Source organism: Eurypyga helias, unplaced genomic scaffold (genome assembly GCF_000690775.1).
Source record: "Eurypyga helias isolate BGI_N326 unplaced genomic scaffold, ASM69077v1 scaffold5089, whole genome shotgun sequence".
Lineage (NCBI taxonomy): Eukaryota > Metazoa > Chordata > Aves > Eurypygiformes > Eurypygidae > Eurypyga > Eurypyga helias.
Window position 1 is genome coordinate 15,495 of NW_010273791.1, and position 10,444 is coordinate 25,938.

General features: G+C 48.4%; 1 protein-coding gene across 1 annotated transcript in view; it reads right to left on the reverse strand.

The window, feature by feature from the left end:
• Positions 1–10,108, reverse strand: part of PLEKHO2 (pleckstrin homology domain containing, family O member 2) — a gene marked incomplete at its 5' end in the record, with an annotated part of 20,265 nt that extends 10,157 nt beyond the window's left edge. The window contains 2 exons of the mRNA XM_010159591.1: positions 3,162–3,278; positions 9,956–10,108. Coding sequence (XP_010157893.1) covers positions 3,162–3,278; positions 9,956–10,108 — 270 coding nt within the window. The remainder of the gene's footprint in view (positions 1–3,161; positions 3,279–9,955) is intronic.
• Between the last annotated feature and the right edge of the window lie 336 nt (positions 10,109–10,444).

The window sequence follows — 10,444 nt, forward strand, 5'->3', positions numbered from 1 at the left end:
CAAGAGGCTCACACATGGGTCACTGTCCGTGATGGCAGCAAGCACAGTCTCCCTGATTGCTCCAGGTCTTCTCTCAGACATCAGTCTCTTCAATCAGTGACAGTCTCATGGCTATGCTGACCCTGCTTTCCAGGAAAGAGAGGTGTTCTGAGGGTCAGTCTGTTGTACTTGCAGTAAATGATTTAACAGACAAGCTCTGGAGAATGGTGTAGCTGCAGTTTAAGGCATTTATCAAGACGAGCCCTTTGCTGAGCAATTCCGCAAGATGCTGCTGAGGTGGGCGATGGAGACCTGTGCCTGCTCCTCAGCTGCTTCAGTGCCAAGCCTGGTGTTGGCTTCAGTTCGGTGGGACTGGACTAAGCTGGACTGTGAACTGCTGGTTTAGGTGTGGGAATGCGTTCCCTTCTGCCGACTTTTGGTACGTGGTGGTCACCTCCAGCAAAAGCCAGGTACCTCCAAAGCTGACTAACGGAGAAACAAGCAAATGACGTTTCCACCGCTGACCACAGGTACGGAGTTTGTGCCTGGACGTGTGGGGAGCTGCAGCGTTGCTCGTGGACTCTTTCCTTTACCACCACCCTCTTCCTCCCTACCCCTAAGACGTCCCTGCAGCTGAAGTCTTTCAGACCTGCTGAATACCAGACTTGTGCCAATCTCTCTAGTCTCCAGGCATCATTTACACTGCTTTTTTGCATTGTGAGTACGTTTTAAAGTCTCCAGGCCAAGCCTGCTGCTCTTTCTGACAAGCTCAGCTCTCTGCATCCAAGAGTTTTCATTTAATTGCTGCGGGTGGAACGAACCATTTGAGATTTCTAAGCAGAAGGGGTCTTTTGCACACTTCCAGCAGCACTTTGTTTCAGTTCCACAGTGCAGGCATGTGATGTGCTGATATTGTCACAGCTTCACAAAAATGCCATCCTGTGAACAGGGCAAGCAGGATCTGGGGTACATCCATCAAAGACCAGTGTTTAGCAAGGCAACTTATTTATTCGGGTGTGACTCTTGCCATAGAGTAGTTTTAACCCACTGATTCATGTCCTCTGCTCTTCAAGAATATCCCATCCATGGGAATTTCCCCACAGCTAAACTGGACTTGCTCTTTTCAACAGGGAAACTCCTATTTGTGTACTGAAACAGCAGTGGTCGTTCCCAGCTTGTTCGCACGTCCCACAAACTCACTGGCTTTCTGCGTTCCTCAGCACTGTGCTCAGGAGAGGGGGCAAAAAAAAACCCTAGCAAGATCTGGCAGGGCTTGGCAAGGCAGCTCACAGGGTGAGTTTAAACTGTGGATGGCAGCAAGCCTCCCAAATGGAAAATGTTTAGCTGATATATATCGCCACAGCTGCAATTTCAAAACAGAAGAAGGACAGTTGTGTACATTGGCCTCCTAGTTGCAGCCTGTTCTAACATCTGCCAAAGTATGTTGTGTGTCAACACCCTCACCAGATTCCCAGCCAAAAGGAGGGTGGGAGGGGAGCTACAAAACAGGGAACTTTTCATTTATATAAGCCCTTCCTTTCACCAAAAGAGCTACTTTATAAAAAGTAGCCTCTATCTAGGTCTCTCTTTGACCAGTGGCGTGAAAACCAGGGGAGCTGTAAACTTGCCAGCATGCCAAATGGATGAAGTTACCCTTTTAGGGCAGAGTTTGTCCATATCTTTCTCCTAGCAAGAAATGAAAGGCTTAGGAACAGGTCTCACACCCTGTGTTGATTCATGCAGCAGTGCAGAGACATATGCAGCTGTTACACACTTCTCCACTCCAGGTAACAGACTTGCAGATGATAATTCCTACTATGCCACCCATCTCTGAGCACACAGGCTTTTATTTGCCTCCCTGGGAAGAGGCATGCGCTTGTCATTATTGAGCCACCCTCTAGAAAACACACCAAGCCTGGCAGGGTTAGCCACTTTCGATCTAAAATTGACATTATTTCTGATTAATCAAGTTACAGAACAAATGCTAAACCTCCACTCAGCCTGGGATCAGTGCTCAGCAGGGTGCAAATTCCCTGGCTACCATCGCTTCAGTGCTTAATAACACTTTTCTCCCCAGTATGGACTGGCCTACTTGCAACACAAACACCATTCACCTTCTCTCTTCACCCCCACCCTGGTCCATGTGAGTGTTTTGAGGCAGGACAGTCCTTGTTTTGTTGTTTTGAATGAATTTTAGCACAACGATGCTCTGAACTCAGCTGGGTTCTTATTACACGCATAAACACTAAGTGACTGGAGCGAAAGAATAAGCAACAGTGACAACAATGACTAAACAATCTCCATTTATTTAAACAAAATGGAGATGAGGGAATGCAGACAAGTTGGTATTTTTGCCTGTTCACATTCTTATGGAAAAGAATATGTATAGGCCCCTCACAACCTCTCAGATTTGCATGGGGAGATTTGGTAAGATCACTTAGGCCAATAAAATCACGTTGAAATTAGAAGTAAATCAAAGTGCGATGCCTCAGAGCAACACCAGAAGCATCCTAGCTCATAAGGATGCTGAAATGGATAGCATGTAGGTAGGAACCAAGGAAAACTTCCAAAGTGTGCGTAGTGATGATGAACCTACGTGTCCTGGCGTACAGTCAGTGCTCAGGTGGTGTGCAGCTTCTTTGCCTGGTCGGTAGGTTCTGGATATAACCAGATGCTGCGCAGAACACTAAAGATGTCAAGTTTCATGAAATCTGCAAAACAAACCTTTTCTCCTAGGGACTGTTTGGCTGCAAGTAACTTTGCACTGGGGTTTTTTCTCAGATCAACCGTTCCAGCTCCAGGAACTGTCTCAGTACATGGATCGGGATCATTGATTTCACTGGGACTTAGGCAAAGCTACAGCATGTGCAGCTGGGATGGGGACACTCCCTCACTGGGAGCACATGGCGGAACCACAGGGAATGGTCATTCACTGCTCAGGGAGTACTGGAAGCAAGAAAATGATAAGGCTGGAAAAATATCAAGAGGAAAAAGTTGAGTTGCAGGAGGACCCTCTCCTCACAAGAAGGCAGCCTACAAGACAGTAGCGTTCCTCCTTACACACTGCAGACCATTCACAGCTACAGGTCATTTCTCCCAGCTGCCAGAGAGCTAAACCTCAGCTGCCTGGGAACTCCTTTTGGAGTTAACAGCCTTGAGGGTGATGAGAAAGGCAATCCTACCTTCTTACCCGGGGAGCGGATTAAAATGAAACGGTTTTTCCTTTTTAGTAGCGCACGCAGTTCCTGGCACTTGTCATAACTCTCCAGCTCCACTGTTTCTATGCACTTCTGTTCATCCTGCAGAGAGAGAATGAAACATTATTATGAAAAGAAAGCATCAAAATCAATCATATACCATCAAACTCTGCATGTCTTCCCATTGCATCTGTCTAAAAGCTCTTCTGCCTTAAAAATAACCTGCATGCAGACAGCAAGCCCCCATAAATCAGGCTGGCATCTCACTAAGAAAACACCCTAGTCTTTAAGCTACAGGCTGATTTGCAGCCACTGGTCCACAGAGGCTGAGCAAATAACACGTTGTGGACAGCAACACCAGCTTCTGCCATCTCGGTTGGCCTCATCCAGGGATCTGCAGCCAGAAACAAGGTGGGAAAGTCTTTGCTCGTCATCCTGCTCCAGCCACAGGCTGAAAACGTACTGTCAGTCTTGGCATAGGATGGAAGAATCACACGATGCGCTTTTATAAACCTTCCTGGCACAATCTCGGAGTGCTCCCCAGGCTTCCCCTTTGCTTGGCAATGCTGCCTCCTCCCCACAACGAACACAAGAGATACTATTCTGCTTTTTCACAGGGAAGACAAGCATCACAATGGTCCAAGCAGCCCCCCAAGAAAACCAAGGAAGAGAGGAAATAAGAGACGAGCCCTGCCGCTGTACCCAGCCTCAGCAAGGTCAGTGGGAGCCACATGCAGCTGGGACGTGATCCTCTTGCAGCCATGCTCTGAACTGTCAAAATGCTTGGGACTGGAAATATGGTCCCGTACAGCCAGGAAAACTGTCAGGGCCAGCGTCTCAGCAGGGAATGTTTATCTCTGGTGCATCTCCACTGATGACTGCCGGCCGCGGTCTTGGCTCATTTCTCCCAGTAACATAACTAAAATTCCACACGTGGTGCGTGGCTCAGTTCAGCTGTGGAGCACCAGCCCTAATAGGAATCGCAGCGTAACACTGGGCAGATAATATTTTTCATGTCTGAGTAGCCCAAAAGAGACCAAAGCTCCCTTTTGCTAAGTCTTACACAAATAAGCAGAGAGAGTCGCACAGCAATTCTTGCCGGTGAAGTGCTGCAGTCAGCACGCCTCATGAACCTCTCTATTACCATCCTAAATTAAAACCGCTGGCCATGACCATCCCCAGCTCAGGCTCCGCTCCCAAGGCAGCTCCTCGTATCCGTACGAGTTTGTATTTAGCAATTCCCGTAGCGGAGAGGGGGTGTGGGATGAGGAAACATGTCATAGCCAGGAAGCTGCTGCGTGGCTGGAGGCAGGGAATGGAGAGTTCAGAGGGAAGTGGGCTGGGGGAATTTCCTCCCTTTGCCGCTCGACACTGAAGTCGCTGTGCAGAGCTCAGGCTGCGTTTAGGATTTTTAACCCTCCTGTCTGGAGATGGGGGCCCAGCGGAGCCGATGCTGGTACGCAGAGCAAGTTCAGAGCCACTGCGGGATGTTTGGATCTCATTTAGGTTTATTATTTTAATGACATCACTGTTTATTTCATTTAACACCGTGAATGTGACCAGAGAATTAGGAAAATGTATACGAGGAGGAGGAGATTAATCCTGCCCAAACCTAAAGCCTTGCAGATAAAATCCTGCTGATGTTACCAAGCCCTTTGAAGACACAAGGCTCCTGCTGCAATCCTGGTATCGCAGCGTCTCTGCAGAAGGACAGGGATGGAAATAATAACCCCTCAGCGGCCAACAAATGACAGAGGAGGGTGAGGTCAGGAAGACATGCCTCGGGGATGGGTGATCTCATCCCGGCCTTTGGTGGACGACCGCCCACATCACAGCACTGCCGCACGGCCGGTGCGGTTACCCGCTCCGGCGCGAGGGTTTGCTGGGCTCGGGATGTAGGCGGCTTGGCACCACTCTGACCAAGCGGCACGAAGGCTCCTGCCCACCCTCCCTGCTCTGAAGAGCCCAGGGGCTCTGTGCCACCCTCCTTGTCCCCGCCATCCTTCCTTCTTCTTGGAGGGGAACCTTGCCTCTGACCCTCCACAGGCTTCCTAAGAACAACGGGGCACAGAGCTGGGACACAAGAAGGATTTGGCAGGGTGGAAAGCTGTAGTTTTGCTGTGACACTGCTTCTTGCCTTCCAGCTGCTCCTCTCCTGCCTGGGGACTCTGGCCTGGCCAGGGAAGAAGGGCAGTGAGGATGGGGACATGCAGGACCCTGTCTCCCAGGGGCACTGGTTTGACTGTGCAAGCTATGGCTCCTTCATCTCAGAGACTTGAACCTCTCAAGTTGTCCTCTTCAGGGAGGGTGGGGAAGAAAGCAGCCAAAGAAATAAGAAAACTCCATGCCTAAGGGAAAGGTTTTCCCGTAGCATCTGAGCTCAGGCAGTGCCAGAATGGGGTTTTGTCCCTGTTTTACCCTTGGCATGCAGCCATCCCCTCTCTGTGAGCCTACCTGGGTCGCAAAGAGATCGTTTATGTTTCTCCTGCACCACTATGATAAAGATCAAAGGGCCCTTCAGCCTCCAGGGACCTGGAGGACACTCAGTGTCACACAGAGACAATGTCACTTCCAGAGTCCTGCCCCGAAACATGGGTCTGAAACACGTGTTCTGGACAAGCTCCCACTCCATTTGATCTCTAGCATCCCAGACAAGTTAAAGCAATCCTTTTACATCGTCCTCAGACACGGAGGCTGAATCCTCACACGGTGGTCACTCCTCCCTGCAGCGCAGAGCTCATAAGGTCATTCCTTGGAGCTGCATTTGCTGCCGATCAAGGGAGGGAATTCCCTTCACGCCACCTTTCTCTTTTCCTCTACAGATTTTAGGGCTTGGTTTTTAAATTGCTTTTGTGCTTGATGCTTAAAATCCTGGTACAAAAAGCCCTATGTTCACAATTTAGTGCAGAAAACTCATGACATTAACTATTTGTGGAGCAGACACTGCGACTTAAACATGCACGTGTCTGTAAGCTTGGCCCTTAAGAAGAAAATTACTGAACACCTAAACGTATTAATGTACGTGCTCAACCAAAGAATCACACTTGGCAAACAATTTACTTAATAAAAATCGATAAAAAGGGGAAAAGAAAGAAAACCCACTAGAATTTTTGTTTAATGAAGGCATAATTTCCAGCAAAGACCTCTTCACTGAAACGCACCCATGGGCTGTGACCCTCTGTTCAGTGTAGAATGTCTCGACTGCCTGAAAGAATAATTTACCTCTCTATCTGAGCTTCTCAAAGCATTTTAATAAATCACTTCTGGATATACGCTGCTGTCACTTGACCAGGGGCAAATGCAGATGTTCACTGCACGACTGTTAACGGCAGAGTGGATCCTCTGGTCTCTAGAAGACTCTTTGCCTAGTAGGTTTTTTCCCTGTCAAATAATACACTTTGAATAACCCCAAAACAACAAAATCCAACTCTATCCACTAGCTATACTGTTTAAGAGAAGAAAAACTCCAAACCCAAGACTGATGCTCTCTAATCCATGGATTGATGACAGTGATCCGTGTAGCCTCTCCACAAAGGACTGCCTGTTCTCCGGATGCTCTCTAGTTTTGCAAAGTTTAATTTTTATTCTGGCAAGAATAAGCAGAGACAAGGTCATAAGAAAACGCGTTAGAAAATAACCTGCTTGTTTCTGCATGGGCCTGCACACAAGGTGCCTTCCCTGAGATTTCCGAGTAGCTCCTCAGGATCTGAGCACCCCAGCAAAATGTGTTTGCATCGGTGCCTCCTCTCCTGACGTTTGGGTATGTAATCCCATACAAACACCTTGCTTAACTGCGTCTTCATCTACACGAGGGTACAGATGTGTGATGCTGTAGACGCAGGCACAGTGGATAACAAGAAATCCAACTCCCTTCATTTCACATCCGTGGAAAGAAACTTGGAGCCCGGTGGGATGACTTTCACCCCCCATCTGCTCCATGTAATACAACAGCCATCTGCATCTTCCCTTCGGGAGGTCGCCCCACTTTAAACCAAGCCCAAAGCCTGACTAACAGAGGTAATGTGGGAGAAACGCTCCCGGGGCAGGTCAGGAGCACGTTCCAGGACATTGCCATTGATGATGATAAAGACAGTACTTGTGTTCGGCTCCGACTGTACTTTCCGGTGATACGGTACAACGTTGCCGCCTGCATCTTGTGTTGGCCATCCCCTCTGCTCTTGTTGTGCATGCACAAACCTCAGCTCTAAGTGCAGCCAACCTCGTGCAATTGCATAAACAAGCGTGCCTGCATGTGAAACAACTGCTAAAGGCTTAACACCTCTTTGGCAAGGGCTCGAACACACGGGGGACTGATAAAAGCACAAAGTGTCCAAGTCACTAGCTCAGTTCCTGGAAATCTGATGGGCTCAGACCTGTTGAAATACTCAGCCTCTAAACCTGCTCTCCCACATGGAAGCTGACCTCCCTCCCATTTGACTCATTTAGGTCTAACTTAGGGTATATACAGAAAAATGCTTGTATTTCTGCTGCCCTCTTTTTCTAGGACTCCGACTCAGCAAGCACTGAACAATCCCATTTTAAAATGTTTCAGTCGGATGACAGTCTGGGATGCTACGTCTGTCTGCGGGGTCGCACGAAGCAGGGCAGGTGTGTGGAGAGGGTCCAGTGGGGAAAACGGCAGCTTGAACTCCAGAAATAAAAGCCGCTGTAACACGCTGCACCACAGACTCTCCCTTTGACATTGGGCAAGGCCCTCATCATCTCAAAAAGTTAGTTCCCCAGTTTAAGATGGAGCCAGCAACACTGCCCTAACTCACGTTAAAGGAAGATAAATACAGTAATAAACATGAACTGCCTCAATTCTGTGGCAATGGAACCCCTCCTGAGTGCAGAAAATTGCCATTTCCTTCAGTTTCCTGCAGTAAGACTGCACAATCACACACCATCCTATTGTGCTACCAGATAATTTTGCAGCAATTTCCTCTTCTAAGACATTTGACTTCACCGTAAGCCAGTTTAATAGCCTATAGATATTAACATGATCCCTTATTTACAATAATGGGACCTTGTAGCTACTGCAGCTTACAGATGCAATTTATTACAGGATGTTACCACAATCCGCAGGCTACCAGCAAACATTATGCCTGGTTGTTACAAATGCCATTTTCCTTGTTGAGATAATAAAATAACCCTTTAAATGATTGGGATTTTTCCTTCTTCTGAACATCTGTGAAAATTAATCTTACTTTAAAAGCCTCCTTTTCCCTTGCGGTAACGAGAGCCTCCATATATCTTGTTTTTAAAGGCATACCCTTTAAAATAAAACTACGTCATGTTTATAGATTTTTGGTTCCTGGAGCTTCAGCTGGAGTCAACAGGTATCCGGGGCACTGGGAAGCAATCCACAGAGAGCCAGGGGTTTGCAGGACCAGGCTGTGTCTCTCCACGTAAGGGAAATCCCCAGCACTTTGCCTTCCGAGCTGCTCATCACCTGACATTGGCCCCTCATTTCATTATTCTGTCACTCTTCGTGACATTTCAAAATGGAGAACAAACGCCCCCAGAGAAAGCTTTGGGATTTGGGAAAAGCAGGAGGGTTCAGTGTATGGGAGGAGGTAACACCCTTTAACCTAAACCGTTTATAACAAACTTTATTAGGCAATAGCATGTGTTTTAAAAAGGAGAACAGAACTCATCTGTCAGTCCTGTTCTTCCCGAAACCATCGCAGCACTCAGCTGCCGAAACATTTCCCTATTCTTCTTCCCTTGCCACGCTGCACAGAAGCTTTACATGACTTTGGTTTTATATCACCCCGATGCCCCCGATCCCCTTGTGTCACACGGCGCGCAGGCACGTGGTCCTTGTGCAGACCAGGCAGTGGGAGACGCTCCTTCATCCTGATGCACACACAAACTTCTGGCCACCATGACCTAGCAGGGTTTAGGCTTACCCACCCCGAATCCCAAACCTCTCTGGGTTGTAGCTTATGTGCTCTGCACTGTAATTTCTGACTTCTGGGGGAAACTGTGCTCTTCCAGGCCAGGAACCGAGGGCCTGACTCAGGAAAGAACCACCTTTGCAGCCCGGCAGGACCAGCCCTGCACTCTCCATTCTTCTTGCATGAAGATACAGGACAGATTTGGCTTGGCTCATATTTCTCATTTGATTGGAAACAGCTCTAAACGAGGCCATGAACTTAAGGCATGCAATTTATCTAGGGAAGTCCAGGAGAAGGCTCCCAGGGGTCCTGCGCTCAGTACTGGCTCAAGAAAAGGGAAAAGATGAGCCAAATCCAGACTGTGTCCCTTGTTAAGGAGGACAGCAAGCACTCACAATCTCACCCTACATCCATCGTTGGCTAAACAAAACCCCAAAGAGTCTGGCTAGCAATAATTTGAGCTGCTTGAGGGGTGCCAAACAGCTGCAAAGTCGCCTGCCGTTCCTCAAGCGGCAGGTGGGAAGCCAGCCTGCTACGAGCCAGTTTTATCCTAAAAACGCACAGCACATATCCTGCTTCCGCCCGAAGCTTTGCTCTGTTCGCCTTCTCACAGGATGTCCTGCCCCCATTTTTTTTTTTTTTTTTTTTGGCAATGGCAATGGCACTGTCAAAATATTTACTGGCTAAAATATTTATGATATATAATATACTCTAAAATGCAGCTGCTGTCTCTTCTTTATAGCATTCACCCTTCCTGGAGATAACCGGAGGAGATCTTTTGAAAGGAGTGGGCTGGAGAGAAAAGTAACAACCACAGGAACGTACGCCACCAAAGGCCTGATCCTGCCCCTCATTCAAGGCTGTTAGCTGTGACCATACCTCATCCTCATAGACCACGAGCTGTGTTTTCCGTAGCTGGATGTAACGATCCTTCCACAATCCCAGGAGTCCCCCACTGCTTTTCTTAATCCAGCCGTATTTCTCTGCTGTCGGAGCAGACTTTGGTTTCTCTGCGACCTCCTCCTTTGTATCCTGCAAGGACAGAAGGGAGAAGGAATTACATCAAAAGCACTTTCCACCCATGAGGGTCATCAGAAAGCCTGCCCAGAGTGACCTCAGCACCGATCAAATGTGGTCCCTCGCCACTACTTCCCAAGGGAAAAGTCTGGCATCTTCCACTCGACCAGCTCCCACAGGACCGGGGAACGGGCATGGACCTTGGCCACCGCTGGGGACACTGCTGGGATGGCAGAGAGTCCCCCTTGCTACTCTGCTCCCCTCTCTCTGGAGGTACTCCCTGCTCATTGTGCACCAAGTGCTCCTTGAAATGAGCACCCTCCTCTCTGCTTCGCTCCCCAAGCCCTCTGA